Genomic DNA, 27,562 nt, shown 5'->3' with positions numbered 1-27,562 from the left:
ATACGTCAGTTGTTTTAAAAACAACAAGCTCTCTTGCAGATGCATCAGTTACACGCAAGAGACAAACCATTTAACACTGGCAGGGGTGCTTACAAATCACCAGCTTTTATTTTATGTAAACCTTTACACCAAAAGGAAAAAAAAAAAAAGTTTGTTGCAATTGCTTATAAAAATATTAGCTGGAATTTGGCTTAAATTTTTTAGTGTATTTAACAGTACCCTCCCCCCAGACAATGTTGCTGTCCAAAGGTGCCCCCCAGTGTTCCTTCATTCAGAGTGGGTGCACTCTAATACAGAAGGTGTGTTACTGGCCAGATCACGAGGTTAAATGAGAGAGGAAAGCCTAAAAAAAGAAAACCAATGCAGCCATCACATCTAATGATTAGTAAGCTGCAACAGATTACATTTTCAGTTTTGCGTTTAATACTGCTGTAAATAAACTTCCTATGAATCAGTAGCAGCCATGCCAGAACAGCCAAATCATATCACTGTGCAGTCTTGTCATGAATAAAACAACTGTTCTTACACTGACCTAAAGCCTAGGATACCTGGATCATGTTTACACACAAGCTTCTTCTTTTACCTTATTAAAGAATGACTGTGTCTAGAGGACTTGGCATGAGAAAACCAAAGTCAGTATATATTGAAATAGGGCCATCACTGGTGGATTATAACATGGCAGAATGGGCAGCTGCCCAGAATTCCAAACTCCAATGAGATCCCCACAGGAATGCTAAAAAGTCCTGGACTTTAGTGTACTTTATAGTAAGTTAGTAAGGTGATCAGCAATATCAGCCTCTGAATATCTCTCAACAAAAGGTTTCCTGGTTGTAAACGCAGAAGGTTCTTTAGCTTCATGTATTCTATGCATGAAGGTAAAAACCTTTTGAGTGCAGCCCCCCCCCCTTATACTCACGCGAGCCCAATCCAGTAATGTGCAAGAGAACAGAGACTCTCTCGCCTCCCTCACTTGTCAATCACAGCCAGTGAGTAGAGAGCGGGGGGCGGGACCAAGGCACGCTCTGTGTGTCCTATAGACACACAGAGGCGGCTCGGGAGCGCGCCTGCATGAGTAGCCACAAAAGGAAGCAGTTTGGGGGGGGGGGGGGGGGGGACAGAAGTGCAGACAGGGACTTTTTAGTTAAAAAAATTTTTAGATAAACAAAACCTTCAAAATCACTTTAAGGCTATCAAATGATCATAAACAATCCATGTGCACGCTCCCTGTACCTGCAAGCATCATCTCCAGATCATTTGCCAATATCATAGGAGTCATTTGCAGAATATGTTGTATTTCTGCATAATTTTCCAATTTAAAATTTAAATACAAATATCTGTGTACACGGACCTTGCTGCATGATTCAATTTCACTAGTAAAGGGGTTGGGTGTTCACATATTACAAACAGTCAGAAGACCAGGGTACAATTATTCCACCACTGATGGCAAGAGCAAAGTGCACAGCAATGCTCCCCCTACTGAGGTGGATATACTTGCCTATTCTTCGCTCTCCCACAACTTCATTCATCCACTGGGAACAGACAAAGATCGGCCTGTGTGTGCTCCAAGTCACTTGAGACAGAACAGGGCTAAGGACACTCTCCACCTTCACACGACAGCACTGGGCCAGTCACATACATATAAAACACCCACAAAAAAAATGCTATACTCTCCTTAGATCAGGGGTGCCCAACCTTTTGGAGAGCGAGGTCCACTCCGCGATTTGGTAACTGGTCACAGGCCACAATGAAATGGGGCAGTGTTGCAACTTTGACCCCTGACGCTACACCAGCGATTGGGGGGAGGGGGGGTTACTGCCCCCTAAACCACAATAAAAAAAACAAAAAAAAACCCAAACAAAAACAGTTACTGTCCTGAGCCCCCTATAAAGGCTCCTGTCACATGAAATGCGCTTCGGTTTACCTGTAAAATGGGGGCAGCACAGAACACCAGCGGCTTTCCTGTGGGTTAGCTGCCCTTTGCCATAGGCTTCTATTATATCTTATGGGTGTGGTGCACTTTCTGAAAAGTGCAGCAAACCCACAGGATTTAAAGTTGCTGACCCCAGGCACGCGCTTTTCTGGTTTGAGGGTGGGCCACATCAGTTGGGTCCAAGGGTCCCATGTGGCCCACAGGTTAAGCACCCCTGCCATAGGTTGTTTCATATACTGTACGAGGCGTGTCCAGACAGTGATGAGAATATTTGAGAAATTCTTTAACTGAAAAATTTTACAATTGAACATAGTCTCCTTCAAAGTATATACCTTATGACTGTACACAACACTTCCAGCAATTTTTTAATTCTTCATAGCATTCCTGTTAGTCTTCAATTAGGATGATGTTCAGAGCTTGCTTAGTGGCTCTTTGGACCAAAATGGTGTCCTTGAAAACCTTTCTTCAATTTTGGGAATCCAGGAGACAAGCCAAGGTCAGTGCAGGTAACGTTCAAGCGAGGTCAAGACAAGCTGGGTCAATCACAGGTATCAAACACAGGAACAGGTACAGGAATACAGGGGGGGGGGGGGGGTGCTGTAGGTCACACAGCAACAAGCTAGTGCAGCTGCTGAACTTATATAGGCCACTTGGCGCCAGCATAAATGGTGAATGCGCGCCTCTGCACAGCTGGATGGGCACATGCAGGAATGCATATGCACATTTGCGTGCGCCTAGAAACTTTTTTATCTTTAACAACCAAAATGTTCCTTTATTGAAAAAGAATGGCAGTGGTACAAGGTACATAGACATTCGAAAAAACAAACAAGGACAGGTGATGCAACTAGAGCCACACACAGGAGGTCCAATACAATACAGCATAAGGGAAAACATTTATAAAAAAGGTACAGTAATATTCCCACGTAACCCAGGATGCAAACAAGGAGGGATCGCAGCTGATCACGAACCTATACCAGGATGAGTATTCACAAGAGGAGCACATTCAATGGTCCAGCCACGGCTGCCATACCCCACCAAATTTCATTGGGCAATTCCTATTAATATACGTTAATTTGTACATAGAAAGAACATAATTAACAGCTTTTTCCCCAGGAGTCTATTGAGATGGGAGGAAGATGCATTCCAATGAAGTATAATTTCTTTTTTGGCATAGTATAATAAGTAAGATCAATAGCTTAGTGTACCAGGGCCTTTGCTCATCATCCTAGATACCAAGCAATGCCAAGGTCAGCTGTAGGCAGTGATTTACAAGCTCAAACACCCCGGCCCAAAACCTGGATACCGCCAGACAATCCCAGAACACGTGGTAGTAGGTTCCCTCCCCTTGAACCTGTGACATCAATGACAGTCTGGGGACCTCAGGGATTATATACTATGCAATTTTTGTGGTGTATAATACACTCTAAAGATACATTTCGTTTGGATCAATTTATCACTAGAAGAGGCCACCATTCTTGAGCTATCCTCAAAACAGTCCTCCTTATCTAGGCAAGGGATATCCAGTTTCCAGGCCTCTATTTTGGAAGAGTCCGCACAGAGTAAAGCTGAACAGAGGGATGAGAGTGGTTTGGAAAGGTAGTCATGGGCCAGGAGATCCTCAATAGGGTCAGTATTCAACTTAGGGGGTGCAGGGAACTGAGCTTTAACTGCATGTCGCAGCTGGAAGTACCTGAAGTACATCCATCTAGGGCAGTGGTCAGCAAGCCGCGGCTCTTTACACATTTTAATGCGGGTCTTCTGTGTGCCGGGCGCCCGCTCCCTCCTCTCGGGCGGCCGAGGACTCTGCAGCTAGCCCAGCAATGATTGGCCAGTCTCGCTGCCACTCACATTCTGATAGCTAGTGATTGGCTGTCAGGATGTGTGTAGGCGGGGCAGAGTGACGAACGTGAGGGGAGCTAGGCTCCTCTCACAGTCCGCCCTGAAGACCGGAACAGCACGGGGAACACGGCGAGAGGAACGCGCGGAGCAAAGGTAAGTGAATTGACACAGGGGGGACTTGGCTTACTACTTGCTACTTACTTACTACTACTATAGGGGGGATGAATTACTATAGGGGGGATGAATTACTATAGGGGGGATGAATTACTATAAAAACTTATTGAAACTAAAAACAGTGTACCATCCTATGTATTTTCAGTTTTAAAAATGTGGCTCTCAAAATAAATTTCAATCGTGGTTTTGGAGAGATTTGGCTCAGTTGAAAAAAAAGGTTGCCCACCACTGATCTAGGGAGTCAAATTTATTCTGAAGTCTCTAAAGGAGAGTAGGGATCCCGAGGTAAAGACGTCTTGTAGCGCTTTACTACCAAATTGAGCCCAAAGGTGGGAGCAGAAGGCAGATTTCTAAAGTGAGGGAGTGTGGGATTCCCCCAGAGTGGATGGTATGGGGATCAGTGCCCTGGCTGTAGGAAACATTTCCAAGTGGCAGTCCAGACCCTAAGAGTCATCCTAGTAGGGTGTGGCAGGTTGGCATAAGCCTTAGGACCCTGATAAACCAGCTTGCCCAGCTCCTGAAGTGAGCCCAGGAGAACCGCTTCAAGACAAACTTCAGCATTAGATCAGGAGTGGACAAACCACCACCGGACAGACACCAGCCTGGCTAACCAGTAGTAAGTCAAAAACTGAGCAACGCCAGGCCACCACAGTGCACTGGGAGCTGGAGTGTGGACTGAGCCAGTCAAGGTGATGCACTCCCCCATAGAAAGAAAAGAAAAGAAAAGAAAAAAAAAAAAAAAAAAGAAGAAGAAGTGCCTATACAGGAGTCTACGTCCTTCAAGAAGTCGCTAGGTACCCAGGCGGGGCAGTTACAAAAAACACAGGTAGACTTGGGTAATAGAATCGTCCTGAGAATATAGATACGGCCCAGGAGGTTCAGTGGTGGCATACTCCATGATGCACACCTATCCCTCAGTTGTGTCAGTAGAGGACGAAGGTTAAGCTCAAAAAAGTCCCAGGGATCCCGCTTGACTTGAAGCCCCAAATATTTAAACTGGTCCACCACTACAGCGGTGTAGCCTCCACAGACATCCGTGCTCCAGCATCTAAGGGGAATAGTATCAACTTAGTCCAGTTTATACAGACCCAAGAGTAACGTCCAAACTCATCAAAAAATAGCCAGGGCTGCCCACAAAGATGACCCCGCATCATGAAGGTAAAGAAGAGCATCGTTGGCATAAAGTGGGATCTTCTCCTCAAGGGAGCCCACTTTCAGGCCCTCAACTGAGCTAGTGTTCTGAATTAGTATGGCCAGGGGTTCCAACACCAGGGAAAAGGGACAGGGGTCACCCTTGTCTAGTGCCCCATTGTAGAGGAAAAAAGCTCAGAGAGCCAACCATTGGTCCGAATATGGGTCACTGGAGCCTGGTACAGCAAACGCAGCCACCAAAAAAAAAAAAAAAAAAAAAAACACAAAAAAAAAAAAAAACAACAACAACACGAGGCCCAAAACCAAATCCAGTACCTCCGAGAGAAAACCCCATGCCACGGAGTCAAACACCTTCTCAGCATTAAGGAGGCAATAATCCTGCGACTGCCATTGGAGTGAGTAGTCAATAGATTAAGGAAAAGTTGGCAAAGATTGAGGTCAGTACCTTTGCCAGGCATGAAGCCAGTTTGATCCACCTGAATTACACACTCTAGGAATTTAAACAGCCAGTTGGCAAGAAGTTTGGCTAAGTTCTCAGCATCTACATTGAGTAGAGATATGGGCCTATAAGAGGCAGAATCTACAGAGTCCTTGCCAGGCTTAGGCACCAACACAATAATGGCCCAAGACATGGACTCCAGGAGAAGAACAACTGATCGAACAGGGAAGTGAGCCTGGGCACGATAAGTTCTTGGTATAGGGAGTAGAATTCCACAGGAAGTCAGTTCACACCTGGTTGTAACTGGGCTATAGCCTCCTGCACATCTTCCAGGGTGATTCCACGGTCAAGGCTAGCTCTAACGTCTGGGTCAAGGGTAGGGAAGTCAATCTGGCCAAGGTAGGCACCAAAGTTAGATGCTGTGTAGCGCCTAGAAACTTTAGCTGCGTTATAGCCAGCGCGTCCCTGACAAAATCGTAACGGTTAATGGTGTTCCTTTTGATCAGGTGACAAGTTATTTGGAACAAGTTTTGCACACTTTTCTTATATTCAAATCCTGAGTCAGGATTTAATGAACAGTTGACTTGGTACACATCCCATTTCCTCTGCAATCACTGATAGTGAGCCATTGGTCACGGCTGAGAACAAACCTCTGCATTCACATTCTGTTCAATTTGTGACAAAGAGGGACGTCCTGATTGTTGTTTGTTTCAACACCACCTCATTCTTCCTTGAAGGCCTTGTGCCATCAGTACACTTGTGCAGATGATAGTGCAGCTTCTCCATACGCTTTCCTCACCATTTCCAAAGTTTCTAATTTTTACCCAATTTCACACAAAATTTTATTGCATACCACTATTCCAAACTTGCATGCATTTTTCTCAATATGAGGCACTTGAACAGGGTGTCACAAAAAAAAAAAAAAAATATATATATATATATATATATATATATATATGTTTCAACTCTGGCAGGGCTGGAATGCAACTGATCAGTGTTCAAACGTATACCTGGCACCCCACCCCAAGTGACTTTGGCCAGCTTCTCCCTTCAAAAGAGCAATTCTCGAGCATAGGAACTTCATTCTCATCATATTCTGGACACATCTTTTATATATACCATAAATCACCCCCACTTCAATAAGCAGGTTTACTGCTGTTGCACGCAGAGTACTACACAATCCACATTCAAATACTGGGTTCCCGCAGCCTGCTCATGAAAACAATCAGTAAAATGTGGGGGTTTTTTTGGAGGTAACTTCCCAGCATCAAACTGGTCAGACTTCTACAATAACCTACTGCAAACAGCACTAATTATGCGTTAAGTGTGGTAACCCCTAGTAACCAATACACAGTCATTCACCAGTCTGGCGAAGTCTACTGAAATACGAATAGTTCTGAGCCGCCACAATTTACCGCTTTCCAGTCTGCTTTATAACATAGGTCACATAGATGAACATGCTGGTAATTGTACATTCTGCCTTTTACATTGAACAATGGCCACAAACAAGACAATCGAAAGTAATCGTGCTTCAGTACAGAATGCGGCATTTTTGCGCTGGCGGTTGTTTCAAGGTTACAGGATGCTACAGATTGTTCTAATATTTTATAGAGTGTCACTGTCTCCATGGCAATGAAATAAAAAAATATTGCAATGATTTTCATGGAAAAGATAATATCCTTCAACTGTATAACAAGACTCTAAGGTATTCAATTTTTGCTGAGCCTTTAGTGTAAAAATAAAAATGTAAAGAACTTAGGGACTTCTATGCTAAACAGTACAAAAATACCCAGTTACTCTGGTTGGCATTGTATAGTAGAGTACAGTACATGTTTTGCTGCCTGAAAATTGGAAATCTTTTGGGAAGCTACCATATACAGTATATGTTACCACTGGAGAAAACCTCAAATAAGGTAACATATGGCAGTATACACTAATAGACAGACTTTTACAAAATAAAAAATCAGCAATAGTTTAATCACCTGCCAAGCATTTTCCTAGCATATGGTAAACAAACAGTATCAGACATTAAAAGTGGATGCCTGGGCAAAAAACATATGAAGTACCTCTATGCAGCATATGCACATTGTGCCTCTTAAAGCGGATGTAAACCCTTACATATAAGCAGTGAAGTGAATAGCCTAAGATGATACACAGTGATGAAACAAATCATCCTACATAAAGGTGTACCTGTCTATCTGCAGTCTTTTCTTCCAGCTGAAACTACACACTGCAGAATTCAGTGAGGGGAGCTCTAAGAGCTGACTGGAGGAAAGGGACACACCCCCTTCACACAGCACACAGGAAAAGAGCTGAGGCTGTCAATCACAGACTGTGTGCTCCCTCCCCGTCACCATTTTTCTCTTGGTGTCAGGAAAGCTTGTCAGAAGTGATTCATGGTGATAGAGGAACAAAGCAGAAGACAGAAATGACACTTAATTGCTGAGATGTGCTTTGTTCATAATTTCATGGCTGAAGTTTACCACCACTTTAAATATGTTGAACCTATAGAAAGATTCTGCCAGAAATCTAGTGCGCTCTAACTTCCTTGTCATGAGCTGACAATGTTGCCCCAAAAACCCAAGCAATGCTGTTATCCCTGCCCGACTTCTCATATGTCTAATATAATGGGGAGGATGTTTTGTAGTCCAGTAGGGGAGAACTCGGGCAGGGCTGGCAACTCTAGTTGGGATTTCAGTGAAGCACAATAGCGTTGTCTGCTCACTACAGGAAGTTAGAAGCACAAAACAGAATTCTTGTATGACAGTCTAAACATGTATTTGTTACACAAGCCTCAAAGTAAACCATAAACTTCATTACTTTCTGAGACTGAGCCAAGGCCTTCCTTCCCAGACACTATTGCTAAAACCTTCCCGCTATGAGCTGCAAAGGCAGAGCTGTCATTTCAGAAAAGAGTGGGCAGGGCTAGGTGTACCAGGTAATGAGTGACCGGCAATATAGACTTGTGTAACAGTAGTGACAATGCTGATAGCCGTGCCCCTTGTAATGTTTTATCCCACTGTAGTGCAAGCAGGCACCACCTGCATGAGAGTGGTGCAGAATGGCTGTCATACCATCACAGGAAGCTGCATTAGATCAATTTCACTGGCAGGATCAACAAATATGTATGAACTTTTGCAGGGGAGCCAAGAGAAAATGGTTAAGTGCAGATTGTTGTTTTAATGGGAGGCCACAGCTCTACTTTGGAAAGACAAAGCATAGGGAAATGCATGTACTGCAAAGATGTATTGCATATGTGTTGGTTTAAGTAATTAAGTCCGTCAAAGGGATATGCTGAAAAACCCTTCTGAATCAGCAGTTGCACCCATAGACAGAGGTGGTGCTGCTACCCTATTAACCGTGGTTGCAGCATGAGGATTGGGCCTTTTGGGGGTTAAAGCAGACAGTGAGGAGGTAATACAACACCCCCAGCCACTTGTGAGCCGTCCTTTGATGTTGTAAAGTGGTGAATCGCTTTTCAGGACATTTCTGGCCTCTCTAGCCACGTGTTAGATTGCTTTTTGTACTTCTCAAAGTAGAGGTGAAAGCATATCCCTGTGTCCCAGAACATGGGGTGCAGGCCTCTCCTGATATCAATCCAAGGGACTAGTGAATGTAAAGAGGAAAGGATTGCCGCTACACCAGACCAGCCCAGGTGAAAAAACTATAGAGAGCAGCCTCAGCTAACATGTCTCCACCAAACCACACACCCTGAAGCATTCTGCCCTGCCCACTAGATTAGATTGGGGGGGTCCTATGCCTATACTGTAATTTAGAGAGTATAAAGTGCCCCCGCCCCCCCATGTAGTGGTGAACGCATAGGTAGGTCCCACCCACATATGTAAACAGTGTTCAAACCACACATGAGGTATCACCACAAACGGCAGAGCAAGAGCAATAATTCTAGCACTGCACATCTTCTGTAACTTTAAACTGGTAACCTGTAGAAATGTTTAAAGCTTCGCACATGGACATTTTTAAAGTACCATAGTTTGGCGCCATTCCACAAGCATGCAAAATTTTAAAGCATGACATGTTTGGTATCTATTTACTAGGCGTAACATCTTTCATATTTTATAAAAAAAATTGGGGTATAGATATATTGTGTTTTGTTTTTTTTATTCATTAAAAAAATTTATTTTCTATCAAAAAAAAAAAAAATTGCGTTTGAAAAATATATACATTTTTAAAAACTGTCCATTTCAGTTTTGGTTTTTGGCCAAGTGCATCCTGAATTTTCAGTACCAGAATTTTCATTACGGTGCAACAGTACTTTCTACTATAAAGAGTATAGTCCATAGTTATAGTCCAGAGTGAGGCTCCAAGGTAGGGGGAGCTGATCTGAGAATTATGATGGAAGATATCATTATTGAGGTTAATGAAAGAATTAAACAAAAAAAAACCCGCCAATGCAGAAATACCAGCGTCAGGCATAAAGACGACCTAGTCTTGTTAGATCTTTGAGACTATGTGATGATATACCTCACCAGGAGGCATCATTTTTGTATTCAGTGATGTGTATAAGGTTCAGCAGTACTGCATGTGGATGAACAGCATAAAACAGTCTGGCTGCACTACAAAAACAATGACTTTTCGATGCAAAATAGTCGACTTGTATGGAGATTTGTTGCAAGTATATAATTTCACATGGCACAATCATATCCATCAGAAGCTGCTAATTAGATACTTACATTCTCATGTTGCATGTGCTTCAAAAGTCTCAGTTCCCTATATGCCCGTTTTGCAAAGAGCTCAGACTGAAAAGGACGATACAGCTTCTTGATGGCTACTTTTGTTCCAGTTCTATTGTCGATAGAAGAGCTGTAACACACAAACATGTAATTACAAGTTACATTACATAACCAAAGGCAACTGGGAAGATCTGAAAAAGCACAAAAGAATGAAAAAAAAACAAAAAAAAGAAAAAAAAAAAAAAACAAAAACCACACACACACACTTTCCAAATGCATCACAGTTGTGTTTCTGTACAGAAAAAGGACACCGCCTCCTATTAAACATTGCAGATTTTGCATAATTAGCTGCATTCTGTTTGACTTTAAACTAATGAGAGTGAGATGGGCTTTAATTAGCATGCAATATAAAAAAAATGTACAGTTTGCCACATTAACGAAACTCCATCTCACCCAGCCGGTGTGCTACCCACACACAGCACGGCTGTCCATGAAGCAATAATTCACGATCTGTTCCAGAAATGATAGGCTGGTGTCACGCAGGAACAGTTTAAAACTGGGGGTGGAATGAAAAAGTCTGATGCACACAGTGCTATGATTGATCCTGGATTATAATTACAAAATATGTAGGACACGCACTCCCGTAGCTGTATCAAGGTATTAGGAGCACTGAAAGTGCACGTTATAGTGAAGGAAGCGTATGCGAGTGACTTCTGTTTTAGGACGGTAAAGCTTTTTTTTACGTTACTCCAACGTAAATGGGATTTCACAAATAATCACAGATACAAAGTTGCCAGTTTGCGCCTTGTGGCGTTAGAGAGAATATAACCCAAATGGCAGGAACTGATAGAAAGATATTACAAAAAGATAGCAGATGGATTTATAAATTGAAAGTCTGCAAGAGACCAGGTTTAAAAGAACAACTAAACTCTGGAACACACTGCCAGTTTTTTTTTCGTTCAACTTAACGGTTGGTACAAATCGCTGTACCAACACAAGCAATGTTGGCGTGGAAATCTCCATGGCAGCCTTTGTATTCTGACAGGGAGAATCCCCCAGAATACACTTATCCATGAGCGTGGAGCAGATGCTGGTTTTCCAGTACGTCCCCTTCTACAAATACTGATCATTAGACCAGCTTTTGGTCAGACAGACTGTTGCACACAAACTGCTGCAAAGTGACCAAGTCCTTCAAAAGGTCAAATTGCTTGCAAAGGGAGTTGCCCAATTCCCTACATACAAGTCCACTATATAACACACAGCTAGGCTGGGAATAATTGTCTCGTGCTGCAATATGCATGTCTCTGTGGTCAGCTGGGTGCCATATCATATAATAGAGGTACCCATGCTGGGAAACCGCATCTTTAGTTAAGTATTCTTATTATATTTTCTTTTTCTGTATCTGTCATTAATTGGAATAAATGTTTTACTTATAAGTATTTATGTGATCTCTAGTTGCCCATATCAAACACAACCCCAAAACAGTAACAAAACACCACCAGCACTCCTGGTTCCTCCTCCTTGACCAGTGTCCCCATTAGCATGTCCCTTGATGGCTTGCTGTCACTAGAGGTGGTGGACTGGGGAGACGCTGCAGCAGTGGGAACATGATCCACCCTAAAAACAGGTGGAACATGTAACATGTTCCAAAAGGTGAACTTACCCTTTAAAGTGTATATCTTGGCAAAACGTTTTTGTTTTGGATAGAGTAGGGAAGGGTTAGAATCTCTGTCAAGTAAATATTTTGGTCTGTGCCCCCATTAGGCAGATTCACTCCTTTATTTGTGCTGGCAATTGTTTTTGAAAATGAAAGTGAGAAGAAATTTTAAATTTTAGAATTGTACCCAGCACAAGAGTGGAAGGGAAATCTTCCACTGGGGACATCTCTCTAAAATTTTCTCTTACTGTAGGAGATTTACTATAACTTCCTGTTGCATCTCTGGGACAGGAAGCGAAGGGACACAGGCAGAAAAAAAAATAAATAAACTGGCCAAGGTTTCCACTCTTCCTTACTCTATCCAAAACTAAAAGGTTTTAGCTTTACATTGCTTCTTAAGCATAAAGTGGCTGTAAACCACGGACATGAAATATGAACAAAGCATATCCCTATAGTGTGTAATTGCCTCATTCCAGAGTATTAAGTGTCATTTCTGGTCTGCTGCCTCCTTCCAGTGTTATCAGCATAAGACACATCATGATTTACACCAAGAGAAAGAAAAGGTGACAAGGGAGGAACCTCCAGATGATTGACAGCCTCAGCACAAGAGGAGAGTGAAGCATAGGCGTTTGCAAGCATGCACTGCAAACAGCACCTAGCCACATGCACTTGTATGGCAAGAGGTATATGCATCCATCTGGGTACAGGAAAGCTCTTGGAGATTTACGCTAGGCATAAAACAAAAAAACAAAAACACTATAGTCCATGTGCATAAACCCTTAATCTTCAGGCTACACTCACATACTGTCACAGCACAGCATGTGAACACACAAAAACTGCATGTCACGGTTGCACTGCCATTCATTGTTAATGACATCCCAAATGCGGCAAGCAAGGCATGCGGATTTTCATATGGCAAAACATGTGGCTAAAAAAGTGCAAATCTTTATCAAGATACTTTAAACTTCCGCCAGGTTTCCCGTGTGTAGGGCAGCTTATTGATACAAATGTGTTCCCACATGTACACAAAAGTGCATATGCGTGACGCACTATGTAGTGTTAGTGGGGGCTTGTTCACAAAACAGACTAGAAATTGAAGCTCCTTTCTCCTGGCTACTTTTAGTAGGAGGGCTTAGCAGCATGCCAGCATTCGAATGTAAACAAACAGCATCTCTGTTGTGATATTTGAGGACAAATGACTCCACAGTAACTTCAGTTACAGGGGTCAGTAAATCATTGTTTTAAAGCTTTATTTTAATGCTGGTTAAGATTATGTAAATACTTAAATGCCCATACTCTGGGCACAGGTGTACTTCACATTCATTGCTCAGTTACCTCTTAACAGATCAATAGCTAGCAGAATAAGTCACCAGCTTTGTATCTCAGTGTCTAGGTCAAATGCATGAAATTTTTTTTTTATATTGACCACAACTAAAAATCTGCATATGTTAAGCCTGTTAAGCCCTAGCGACCATTACAGAAACAAATTTGTTTCAACGGTGAAATTGAGGTCAGATTATTCTAACCCGCATTCTATAAAGAAACACACATCAGCACATTAGACCAGCTACCATATTCAGTTTTGAATTCAAAATATACATTGATGGATAGCTAGTATGAAAAAGCAAGCAATCCATAACTATACATAATTTATTAGCTGAAAGTTATGTACAAAACCATATGCAGACTAAGCATAGATTTACACAAAGAAACAGAACTGAGTGAGCTAGGTGGATATGTGGATACAGGTGCTTAGCTGGCACAAAAAGCTAAGACATTTAGGAGGTATAACCCTTACAATTTACATTTCATATAGAACACATGCAAAACAGATCAGTTTGATGGAAACAATGTGTTAAAGTAGAATTCCTACCTAAGGCTAGGTTTACATCTCTGCAGCACTGCGAGCCGTGCTTTGCACTGGCACAGCAGCCCATTCATTTGAATAGGCGGCCATGCCTCCTGAAACGCAGGGAAAAGTCCCTGCAGCATGTTAGGAATCGCAGCCCACACAGGAACCGCACAGCACAGTGTGGGAGTGATTTGTACTGCGTGAGGTGTGCCATTAGCAATGATGTGCTAACCTGGCCTAATACAAACTAGCCTTAAAAATATCCCTTGCCCCCTACTGCGACCTATGCAGATTAGCCTGTGTGAAAAATAAACAAAATTTAAAAATTGTATACGTACTTAATTTTAGCCTACTTCAGTCCAGTCACCTGATCTGGCTCCTCTGTGTCAGTCATCAGCAGCTGCAGGGAAGAAGGGCCAGCAACAGCTGGGGCATGGGAGCCTATTGGCGATGTCACTGCTCCCAGAATTTCTACCCGACATTTAGCACTTCTCTCCTGCAGCCGCCGTTGACTGACACAGAGGGATCAGTTAATTAGCATATGTAGCAGGAGGGGGAGAGAACATTTTTTAGACACGTCAGTGTTAGGCAGGATCTACTTTAATGCTTTCAAAAAAAATACCTAAATTCCCTACAGGTATAGTTTAGAATTGTATGCGTACACAGGGCAGCCATATTTGCTCATTACATGTGCAGGTTCTGCTTGATACTTTGCAGTACTACACAATCTGTTCTTCACTGCTACTTCATACAGCACTAGAGTTCAACTCATATAACAGCATATAAACCAATATGGCTTAACTCTATTAATTTTCTCATACCACGAAAGCCAATGACACTCATATGTATGCAAAACATTAGCAAAAATGCATTGGACTTTAAAGTGAACAAGTGGCCTTTTTTAAATATACTAAGCGGGTACTTTTTGGCACCTTACTGAGACTATTCAGACACCACTGATCCCCCTTGAGAAGACTGACCAGTATAGGAGCGTGTTGGGGTTCATTTTGGACAGGATTTACTACTTTGAGAAATTCTATTGTAAATTGCCATATGAACCTGCCAATTAAAGGAGTATCAGTTTGTAGAACACAAGAACTGACGGTACACCAGACCCTATATTTTAAGAAGTGCAATGTTTTAACTTGTATTAATAAAGTACCCAATACCAATACAAATCTGTTGGCTGTATTTTTTTGCTGCATTAAAGTCCTAAGGAAAGAATAGAGAAATAATATTGTTTGGTTTTTGGGGATGACAAGCATTTACCTTATGTGGTGATATATTTGCTAGTTGGTGGCATTACAAACCATGTTAAAGAAGTGACTTGGCAGGCATTATGTATATAAGAGAAGTGGGGAGGGTACGACAGTGGGCAGCATGTGCAGGAGGTGAACATGGAGGGTATGTTAGCATGTGCAGGAGAAGCAGGGAGGGTATGATGGTGAACAGAGTGTCAAGTGGAGGAATGGAGAGTAAGAAAGTAGGCAATTTATGTAGGATAGGCATATGGAGGGTAGAACAGCTGGTAGTATGTACAGGAGGTAAATGCATACACACTACATCAGTATACGCAGGGGAAGGAAAAAACAAAAGAACAAAAAAACAAAAAACTATATCCTGCACGTAAATTGGTTTAGAGCACAGGCACATTGACAGTAAAAACCTGGAAGTTCTCAGTGTTAGGGCTTGTTCACACCTGACTATTTCTAACTCTTGCCTAATGCCCCTATAGCTTTTGACAGGCGTTACCCATGCGTTTGGGAAGTGTTTTTAATGCTCCCAAAATGCCCTATGTACGGTTTTGAGGCAGTTGATAGGTGTTTGCCAAGCGTTAAAACCATACCACAAACGCCTATAATGAAGCTAAATGGTATTAACGCTTGGCAACCGTCTCGCAAACGCCTGCCAGGCTTTTGCGGAGTGGCACCATAGACTTGAATGGGAGGCTTCAACTCTTCCTGACTCAACACGAGGCGTCAGTTTTGCCGCAACGCTAACGCTTCAGTGTGAACAGCACTGTGTGCTGCCATGTGCAGAATTTTCATAGGCGTTTGAGAAGCGTTATAAACGCTTCCCAAATGCCTGTCTGACGCCTGCTGACAAAGCTAGTGTGAATGTAGCCTAAGAAGTTATGACTGAGTGCTCTCTGACTGCATGTCGTGACTGAGCGTGCACTCCATGTGCTGTTACCGAGTGTGCGCTGTCCACTGTAAAGGAGTTTCTGTGTTCCGTAATTGAGTGTGCAGTCTGCGTGGAACGTATGCGTCTATGCCGTTTGCTGTAAGCGAGTTTTTGCACACCAGGAAAAGAAAAGGATGAAAATGAAAAGGAAAGAGAAGCAGACATACAGGCAGAGAATGTAGCACAGCTAAGGAGAGTATTCAGGGGAGTTCAGCTCTGGGAAGGAGAGCAGAGAGAGAAGTTCTGCATGAGCCAGAGAGTGTAAAATTCTCCAGTACAACAAAACAACTACAGGAGGACAGTTCTATACTGGAAGGACCATGGATACTGCTGCCATTGATTCAGGGAAATGAACTGTTTGCTGTTGGCAGGATATAGAGAAGACCAATGGGTGTGCTAAGGGTGAGGCAAATGAACAAACCTCTTGCTGTGGCTGTAGTATTTTTGACTGTCAAAACACCTGAGCAGCAGCTGCATCTACTTGATGCAAATGCTTTTTGGCCAAAAATATTTTGGTAGGCTTCTTCAACAAATGTTGACCAAACAATTTGGGTGGGGGCCACTAGGGCTACCCACTAAGCACCCACTTTATTCCGCCGAAATTCACACAGTGCATGGCCTGCATATGTTAGGATAGGAGGAACAGCTTTTATTACCAACAGAAATGTGAAGAAGGCAAGAACAGAGGTGATGCTGTTAGCACAATAGATCGTCAGTTTTTAGGGGGAGATTTACTAAAACCGGTACACACAGAATCTGGTGCAGCTGTGGATAGTAACCAAACAGCTTTTAACTTCAAAATATTCAATTAAGCTTTGAAAATAAAACCTGGAAGCTGATTGGTTACTATGCACAGCTGCACTAGATTCTGTGTGCACCAGTTTTAGTAAATCTCCCCCTATAATCTGACTGACTTGACACTGGTACTGGTATTTAGGCATCTCTATTGCCTTCCTGTACATGTTCCTCAGCGTGATGCCCTGGCCATGAGGACACATTAATTAATTGTTAGACTAGCACAGGCAGGGCAGTCCATTTGACTGGGCTGGCATGCCTCCTGAAACACAGGGAAAACAGGTCCCTGCACCATTTCTGGAATCACAGCCCACAGGAACTGCAAGTTCAGAGCGGTTCCCAGCGCCGGAGCAATTTCCAGTGAGTGTGGTGTGCCATTAGGCCCGGTTCACACCTATGCCTTTTTTAGTGCTTTTTGCGTTTTTCAGAAACTCACTTCAGTCCATTTAACACGGTTTCCTATGGCATGCATTCACATCCATGTGTTTTCAGCCACTGCATTTTTGGATAGGTTCAGAAACTTTTTTTTCCTGCACTCACACACATCCCCTGCATTTTTCTATGCTGGTGGATGAGGCTGCGGGAACAGGTGAGGACCCACAGCAGGAACCCACAGATGTGAACCTAGCCTTTCAATGACAGCACTGTATTTGACAACTGCCTTATCAGATACAGCAACCAATCAGCATCAAGCAGTCACTTTGACAGTCAATCATCATGATCAAATGGGTTTGTTTACAAACAAGCAAGAAAGCAAGAGCTGGTCAGCTAATCTGTCATCTTATCTGGCACACAGAGAAGCTGACAAAGGCAGTCAACCAGACCAGGCAGTAGAAATAAAAAAGGGACTATGAAATAAATAAAACACAACAACACAACACCACATACATAAAGGCTTTCCAATAAGAAGACTTTAAACCATCTGAGCTTCAGGTCACTAATGTAACCTGTATTGATGTGGAGGACAGAGGAAGGAACTAATGAGAGCTTCAGGGATCCCAGAAATCAACACTCTCTGAAATGTGACTTCCATCAGATTTCAGGGGAAATTTCACAGCACTGCCGCAGTTTGGTGGTGTGAGCAGCAAAAAACAAGTATTGTCTATTTACTGTAAATTTTTTCAGTTTTTATTAGCTCATAAAAACAACATACCAGATAAAAGTCCTAATTATATGTAAAAACAATGTAAAATATTTAGGTGGGCACATTTAGGCGGGCACATTTAGGCAAGTTAACCAATACATATTGTCACAGCTAAACTTGGCCTGGAAATCTAGGCATCAATGACCTGTGGTTATGAAAAGGTTAAGGACATTCATTTTTAGGATATTAAGGACATGCCTAATCCTTTCCAGATTTTAATCTTTTTTAATCAGAGCCTGCATTTTTTTCATTTAGATTTCAATCATTCTTCTCAGAATTTTTATCCTGGCCACTGCTGAAAACTAAACCAGAATGAAAACATAAGATGGACTGATAATGGGAGGAAAATCCAGGTCATTTCTCCTTCAATGACTACATACGTATGTACTCCATCACTGGTAGCATTCTAAAAGGCACCTAGACACAGAAACCCTAGTAAGCAGTCAGGCTTCAGTAGAGGCTAAAATTAGGACATCTATATGCCATCCAAAATACACAAAAAAAAAAAATATATGCAAACTAATACAACTACTTGGAATTAGATTAGGGACTAAATAAAAGGATTCTGCTGGACCAGGTAAACACGTTTTCAGAGCTCACCAAAAGAGTCTAGCTTAAAAATGTGCTCACTTTTCCCATAGGCCTGTCTGATTGTGCTATTCTTGGTATTCCAATACACTATGAAACTGTGACATACTTCTGAGTTAGACAGATTCAGCCTTCACCATGAACAGCAATTTTTAAAAGGAGTTTTAGGAAATAATTCCGGAAATCAAAACTCAGCATTCAAGCTGTCACTGACATATACAATACATATTCATTAGACAACTCATACATAACCAATTTATGCCACCGCTGTGCCAGAAGACCGTTATTATACATCTATCTGACACTCATGTATCAGTAAAAAACATACGCATTTTTTTAGCCCTTTTTTTCCCTGAAAAAGGTCATTTCACCCAAAACTAAATGACAGTAGCTGAAAATTTACACCCCTGCTTTTTACATCTCTTAAGACTACAGGAGTAATATTTATTCCTTTAATCCAACTACTAGAAAGTACAAGCCTGTCCAAGTCATAACAATTGTGGGCAGGTTCGGTCTCAATATTGGTGGGTAAAGCTAGGCACACATGTACAATTTTGTTTCTTTGTTTTTTTCATTAAACCCGCTGGTTAACAGCAAACAAAATAACATATCCTTGTATCAACACAAATGCTAAGAATGCAGGAACCTCTCCCACTGTGCTATTGTATTCTAACTGTGGGGACTCCCTCCACCCCCCATTTCAGAATAAACAGATCAGCGCTTCAAGCCATTGGCTGCAAGCTCGGATCAAATGCAGATTTTTCCAGCAGGAATGGTGAATACACTGGATTCTGTTGAACAAACAGTGATAATATGTTTGAAAATGCGGTCGGTTCACGCTGAACCATTCAAGTTTTGGTACGTGTATACCTTAACATTAATTTTACCCATACCTGCATTAAATGTAAAAAATGTTTCAGGATGTGTTTGCCCCCCCCCCCCATACTTACATGATCGCAATCTCGATCCAGAGCTGTGCCTGTCTCTAGCGGCTCTCTTCTCCCCACTCTCCTAGGCGTTACTGAATGCAGCGAGAGTCATTGGCTGTCGCTGTCAGTCAAATCCTTTGACAAGGGAGAGGGGGACAGGGCTGAGTTGCACTGTCTGTATCTATAGATGCAGGCAGCAAAGGTTCAGGATTGAGCCTGCAGGTGAAAGCAGCTTCCTAGGGTGGTACACCGAGAATAGAAGGAGCAAGGAGCACTGGCAGGAAACCTGAGAGGAGGAGGATCAGGGCTTTTCTGTGCAATACTATTGCACACAGGTAAGTATATCAGGTTTGTTATTTTAAAAAAAAAATCACTTTACAAATGCTTTAAGTATAGCACACAAACAAGTCTTCTTTCATCAGATATTTTTTTTGAACAATCAATTCATTTTATCTATGGGCTCACAAAGAAGAGCATTTACTGCACAGAGCACCAATTATTCTTAAAGATCCAACAGCAGGATTGCTTGCAAAGGTTAGCCAGTAAAATGAATTGATAGACCCATAGCCTGAGAAAAAAACATTAGGAATGTCATTGTGCACCTCCTTTTGAAAATGCCATTTGTCTGGCTAAATCTGGCTTTAGTGAAAGTTCACCCTAGAATTACTGTATGAACAGCTGAACCACATCACAGAAAATATATGGCTGTTTAATGTTTATACAGTAATTCTAAGGTAGACTTCCACTTTCCTTTTTAATCCTACTTTTATTGATTTCCAAAATAAATAGACAAACAGTACAAGGGGAAGTACACTTAAAGGGTAAATAATATCCTTATTCACAGTAAAGGCATGTAGTAAGTATCATTATACAGCAGTAGTGGAATGACAAATGCATTGCAATATAAACCTTTCTACATACTAAGAGAGTAGATCAACAGTATCTAACTGTACAGTTCTTCTATTGCAAAACTTGAAGGAGTAGAACAAAAAAAAAAAAAAAAGATCTGGAGATCAAATTAAAACATAATCCAGAAACAGATATTAAATGTGTAAAGTGAAAAACAAGGAAAGGGCCCACACTAGAGGGTAATAGTAAAATCAGTCTGTAGTCAAATAAAAGGGTGCAAGAATTATTAAATAGTTCTCTCAGGTAATAGGTGATAGATCATATGGAGAACTGTCCAAGAGTGTCCAATTATTATTAAATAGCTAATGTACCTCAGGCTTGGGCTGTTAGGCGTTCCATCCTTTGAATATCTGCAATAGTGTCCATTAAGAACGCCTGGGAAGGGACAGTATTATAATGGAATGAGTCTTCGAGCAGCTGTTAAGACATGAGAAGCTAATTTCTTTGGATACACCAATAAATGGAAGGCGCTGGAGATAGTGGACAGGATCTATAGAAGTCAGGCATTGAGGACCTACTGTATCTTAAGAGTGAAGAGACTGTAGTCCAGAAAGGTTGTATCAGGGGACACAGCCAGAACAATCTCCAACCACATTGAATTACAAGCATGTGATCAATCAGATGTTGTATATCAGAACATGAAAGACTTACATGTATTCTCTTTATATACCACACATTGAGAGGATTTTGTGGCTTAGTCCCATATTTTATTCCAGCATTTTACAGATATGGTGCGTTGGAGGGCCTGTTCCACCTTTTGACTTACATATGTTCAGGACCTCTAGGGTGTTTTTTTACTACAGTGATGTAGTTAGCTGTCTTTGTTTACTGGCTATTATGAATGCTGCTAAACCCATGTAGTTCTTTTACTGATCCGGAAAATCAGGTATGAACCAACAGATGAGATATAATGGGGTTGATTTACTAAAACTGGAGAGTGCAAACTCTGGTGCAGCTGTGCATGGCAGCCAATCAGTTTCTAATTTCAACTTGTTTAATTAAGCTCTCTGCATATGATTAGTCACAGGTGCTGTTAGGTCGATAATTTATTTTCACATGTCTCTGCCAGTTTTTCATCGGAAGGATATCTGGTTGGAAGTTGCAGACAGGGCCATCTACTCCTAGATTGTAAGCTCCCAGGATCAGGCCCTCCTAACCCTCTTGTATTGAACTGTATTGTTGTGGTATTGTCTCCCGTTATATTGTAAAGCGTTGAGCAAACTATTGGCGCGATATAAATCCTGTATAATAAGAAGCAAATTTCAGCAGTTACATCAGGAACCGGCCAGAATTTGCGCAGTTTATGGACCGCTTAATTTATCTGTTCTCACCAAAGATGTTACTGAAAGGAAGGCAACTGTTGAACCTGCAAATGCTACAATTTGGCAGTTTCTAGCAGTAGCTGTTTCAAAGGTTCACACTACCCAAAACTTCTGTTGATATTGCCACAGTAAAAGCGGTCATAACTTTTTGTATTTCAATGATTTTTATTAATTTATAAACATTTAAAAAAAAAACAGGAGCAACAAGACACGCCCACACAGGGGCCATCAATTGCACACAAAAAAAAAAAAAAAAAAGAAAGAAAACAGTGCTCTAACACCAACAGAGCAAAAGGTGCGCCCAGGGGGTATCAATGGCACAAATGACAAAAACTCAAAGCACAGGCAGCTATCTACCGCCACATCAAAAACAAACAGAAATAGAAAAGGAAGGTGGAGTACAAAAGGAAAAAGATGACAAGACCATGAGCAGGGGTCCGGGAACACCAATACCGAGCAACATCACAACCCCAGACTAGCCGGGGGGAGCATGGTAAGAGCATATTGCAACCACGGCTCCCATATTTTTAAAAATTGCCATTGGGAGACGTTACAAATACTCATCTGTTCATTAGGCATAATAGTGGTCATATGGTCCCACATCCCCTGAAGAGGGACAAACGGGCGCTTTCATGCCTGAGCAATTGTTCTAGTGGCCAACAAAAACAAATAGGAAGCCAACTTCTGTTGGTGAGCCAAGAGGGCCCCAGTCATAACTTTTTGAAAGAATTAATAGATTGTGTACTTTATGTCTACACCTGAGGTGGATTCAGCTGTCACAACATGCACAAAATACTACTCTACATGCTAAGCACTACAAAACACACAGTATCTTAATATTGCTACTTTACAAAGAATAAGGATGTACAATAGCGGGCCATCCATTCTTCCCAATTCTGGTCAAAAGAGCCCTAAGCCATTACAGTCACTCAGGTAGAAGGCCCAGCTTTTCAGGGGAAATGTACTACTTGTTATACAAGCCTTATGTCAGGAAGGGCATGCCAGCAGACAAGAAGGCTCCTCTGGGCAGATTCCTGTGCATCATCACAGGTAAGTTCATGGCCATTCACATGCACTTACTCATGCATGCACATCTGCCTGCTCTCAAGCACCCATGACAGATCATGGCAAAAAATGGGATATTTAAACTGAGCCAGTGCTGAGGTTCAGTGCTGTCTTGTCTACAGTTTTGTGTGTCCTGAGACTCTGATTCTGCATCTGATTCCAGTTACCAACTCAGCTTGTCCTGACTTCCCCTTGAACTCTGCCTGTACTGACTTTGACTGATCTGCTGACCTCCCCTTGTATGTTCCTATTGCTGCTGTCCCACTGATCTGCTGCTGACCCAGACCTGCAACCCCACTATTCTCTTGCCTATGCATCCGTACATGATGACCAGTGTACCAGCGTATGACCTGGCTTGCCTGACTCTGCTACCATTCCTATTGCTTCTGGCACCTGCCTACCACCCATCTGTGTCTGCTTACCCCCTGCCTGCTATCAGTTTATGCCTCATCTGTCTGCTGTCACCAGTACCAGCCTGCTTCACAGTGTTATGGATTCACAGAGGATTTTTTGAGTTTTGTTTTGGACTTGCACAGATTTATTATAGAACATAAAAGATGCGGCGCTATAATAAAAATGTCCAAAATATCAATATGGCGGTTAAGTGATTAATGTGATCATACAAATTATATCACAAGCAAAGTGACATGCGGTGCAAAACCAGTCCTTGTGACAGTAATTATTCTTCAAAGTGCTGCTTCCATGCAGTAAACGTGAAAAGGATAAGGCTGTGCACTCACCAGATGCACAGTGTAACTGCGCATTTAGAGATATATTATCTCCACTAGATCCACAAGTAGCTTCAAGAGGTCAGGTCAGGCCAGATATTCCTCCACCCGCTGGATGTTGCTAGAAATCCACGGTCTCTCTCTTAGGTGGCTCTATAGGTGATGAGTGACTCACCAAGGGCCACAAAGAAAGAAGACCAATAGCATAATACCATTTAAAAGATGTTTATTTCATATGCAGTATGGTATAGGTGAGGAAAACAAACAATCACTGACCATGAGGTGAATGAAAAGATGGCCGCCAAGACCTCTGTGGTGCCGGCGGCAAAGCAATAGCGACGCTGTAGCTCCTACCCTGACGCGTTTCGTGCTAACCGCACATCATCAAAGGGGATAAGCTTCAGCGTCTGCTCCTGACTGTATCCATTAAATAATGGAAATTTCGCATGCGCATGCGCCATTTACGTTATTTAATGGATACAGTCAGGAGCAGACGCTGAAGCTTATCCCCTTTGATGATGTGCGGTTAGCACGAAACGCGTCAGGGTAGGAGCTACAGCGTCACTATTGCTTTGCCGCCGGCACCACGGAGGTCCCGGCGGCCATCTTTTCATTCACCTCATGGTCAGTGATTGTTTGTTTTCCTCACCTATACCATACTGCATATGAAATAAACATCTTTTAAACGGTATTATGCTATTGGTCTTCTTTCTTTGTGGCCCTTGGTGAGTCACTCATCACCTATAGAGCCACCTAAGAGAGAGACCGTGGATTTCTAGCAACATCCAGCGGGTGGAGGAATATCTGGCCTGACCTGACCTCTTGAAGCTACTTGTGGATCTAGTGGAGATAATATATCTCTAAATGCGCAGTTACACTGTGCATCTGGTGAGTGCACAGCCTTATCCTTTTCACGTTTACTGCATGGAAGCAGCACTTTGAAGAATAATTACTGTCACAAGGACTGGTTTTGCACCGCATGTCACTTTGCTTGTGATATAATTTGTATGATCACATTAATCACTTAACCGCCATATTGATATTTTGGACATTTTTATTATAGCGCCGCATCTTTTATGTTATATGGTCTGTAAGGTTCTTTGGTATCCTGTTTGATGCTGTGGCTGCTTTCTTTGTTCTCATAGCGCTCACAACTTCTTTTATACTTGTCACAGATTTATTATAGGACACAATTATATGGTGATATATACTTTTATTTAGCGCATGCCCTTATTAGATATTGTTTACCAGCCTGCTTCTACCTGCTGCACGGAGGGCCACTGAAGACTTCCTCTGCCTGGCCTGAAAACCTGTCCTGCTGCTAGCAATACCTACAGGCACTTGTGTCACTGCACTCCTGCACCTCCTGTTCACTCTATGAAGAGTCTTGAGTAAGAGGTGTAAGAGCGGCCTTCCTCATCTTCCATCAGGTACTGGACACCTCAAAAGCACATTTTTTTGCCTATATTCTCTCCCGGGGTTAATGGAAAAACATTCTATTTTTACAGCTCAGCAAACACGTAAATGTTTGTCATTTGGAATACTATAAAAAAGGATGTGTAGGATCCCCAATGTCTAAATCATCCTCCTCACAGAAACATCTGCAACTAGACAACTAATGTAAAAAACTGAAGCAAGAGTTGAACAGCTTTCTGTGGGTTACTTGAAAATTGGAGTAAAAAAATGGCATATCAATTATTTCTCAATTATCAAAATAAGGTCAATGCTTCTGCTTATGTAAACAGAGGGGCCTATTTATAAAGCAGAGTATGTGACATTTACTGCAGGTGCATGCGTTTTCAATGACAGGGACTGATGCACTTTCAGTGAACGTTTGGTGAAAGTCACATTCACTGCTTTATAAATATGCCCCTAACTGCCGTTTTCTGCATTCAGAATCAGATCAAGAGAAACATTGTGTATACATAGATTTCAGTTGTATATACAGTTGTGTCCAAAATTATTCAACCCCCAATGCTGTAAAGGGGTTTAGGGACTATAGTGTACATTTGGAATTGTATTCAGAATCAAATCCTACAAGGACGTTGTAACTACCCAAATGCAACTAAAATGACATCAATTGTTTATGTAATACAGTAGTAAATGGTTCTTATGTGGTTTCTTCATTGCCACAATTATTCAACCCCTTAAAGACTACCACTCTGAAGAACAGAGGTTCATACAGGTGCTTTCCATCAGGTATTGAAAACACCTGTGGATGTCACCGAGCAGCAATCAAGCATAATAAGCACCAATTAGGCAGCTTTAAAATGACTGTGATACTCAGCTCCTTCTAGACATTTACTGGTGTGGTTACAAACATGGTGAAGGCAAGAGAATGGTCCAGGAAGACAAGAGAAGAGGTGATTTCTCTTCACAGGAAGGGCAATGGCTATAAGAAGATTGCAAAGATGTTAAACATACCAAGAGACACCTTAGGAAGCATCATTCGCAAATTCAAGGCAAAGGGCACTGTTGAAACGCTACCTGGTCGTGGCAGAAAGAAGATGCTGACTTCGACTGCTGTGCGCTACCTGAAGCGTAGAGTGGAGAGAAGTCCCCGTGTGACTGCTGAGGAACTGAGAAAAGATTTGTCAGATGTGGGTACAGAAGTTTCAGCCCAGACAATAAGACGCACACTGCGTAATGAAGGCCTCCGTGCCAGAACTCCCAGGCGTACCCCCTTGCTGTCTCCAAAGAATAAGAAGAGTCGACTGCAGTATGCCAAAAGCCATGTGGACAAACCACAAAAGTTGTGGGATAGTGTTCTGTGGACTGATGAAACAAAATTAGAACTGTTTGGGCCCATGGATCAACGCTATGTTTGGAGGAGGAAGAACAAGGCCTATGATGAAAAGAACACCTTGCCTACTGTGAAGCATGGTGGAGGGTCAATCATGCTTTGGGGCTGTTTTGCTTCTGCAGGTACAGGGAAGCTTCAGCGTGTGCAAGGTACCATGAATTCTCTTCAGTACCAGGAGATATTGGATGGAAACGTGATGCAGTCCGTCACACACCTGAGGCTTGGGAGACGTTGGACCTTTCAACAGGACAATGATCCCAAGCATACCTCCAAGTCCACTAGAGCATGGTTGCAGAGGAAAGGCTGGAACATTTTGGAGTGGCCATCGCAGTCACCAGACTTAAATCCGATTGAGAACCTCTGGTGGGACTTAAAGAAAGCAGTTGCAGTGCGCAAGCCTAAGAATGTGACTGAACTGGAGGCCTTTGCCCATGAAGAATGGGCGAAGATACCCGTAGATCGCTGCAAGACACTTGTGTCAAGCTATGCTTCACGTTTAAAAGCTGTTATAACTGTAAAAGGATGCTGTACTAAGTACTAAGATTGAATGTCACTTGGGGGTTGAATAAAACTGATAATGCTGTGAGCACAGAAAAGACATTTGTGGTTATTTCATTATAACTGTTATGTTATATTTGTCTGACCTACAAGTGCCTCTTTAATGTAAATGTAAGCAAGATGACTGAATGATCAAAAGCAATGTCAAACTGGCCAAAACACTCAATTTCAGTGGGGGTTGAATAATTTTGGACACAACTGTATGTAATATGTGGGTGCGTTGTAAGAGGAACTAACTCAGATGAAACAATAAGTTCCCTGCATGAGACACCCATACTTCGATAACAAACACAACCTCTACTAAAGAAAAGATCATGTACCTGATTCAGCATTAAGTGCTATGGACAGGTTTGTGTACAAAAGAGTATATATGTAATAGTTTATTCACACAGTGTGGGGAGATATTTAGTAGGCAGCTATGGACTGACTTCCTCCTGACAATTGTAAATAAGCTAGTTGACAATGAGATGAAAGCTGTGAAATTCCCAGAGCTGGCACCAGACACTGAGCAACAGGGGAGCATTGTACATTTTAAACTGGCCACATATGTTACAATAGGATTGTGAAGTCCCCTTTAGAGGACCATGTAGTGCAAGGAACAACTTTATTGAATATTAACTGAATGGGTTGTTTGGACAGACCCATGTACTATATTGCCAAAAGTATTGGGACGCCTGCCTTCACACGCACATGAACTTTAATAGCATCCCAGCCTTAGTCCCTTTGCAGCTATAACAGCTTCAACTCTTCTGGGAGCATGATAGTCACTAACTGTTCAGGAGAAAGGTCATTCAGCAAATCGG

At 42.1% G+C, this 27,562-nt stretch overlaps 1 protein-coding gene across 1 annotated transcript in view; it reads right to left on the bottom strand.

Annotated features, from left to right (window-relative positions):
* Nucleotides 1–27,562, bottom strand: part of MAPK12 (mitogen-activated protein kinase 12) — a 124,352-nt gene that overhangs the window by 90,552 nt on the left and 6,238 nt on the right. The window contains exon 2 of the mRNA XM_089684535.1: nt 10,226–10,355. Coding sequence (XP_089540661.1) covers nt 10,226–10,355 — 130 coding nt within the window. The remainder of the gene's footprint in view (nt 1–10,225; nt 10,356–27,562) is intronic.

This window comes from Staurois parvus, unplaced genomic scaffold, assembly GCF_062004578.1.
Source record: "Staurois parvus isolate SC_StPar_1 unplaced genomic scaffold, SC_StPar_1.0 ptg000019l, whole genome shotgun sequence".
In the NCBI taxonomy this organism is placed as follows: Eukaryota; Metazoa; Chordata; class Amphibia; order Anura; family Ranidae; genus Staurois; species Staurois parvus.
Note: the sequence above shows the minus strand (reverse complement) of the source record. Positions and strands in the feature narration are given on the sequence as shown.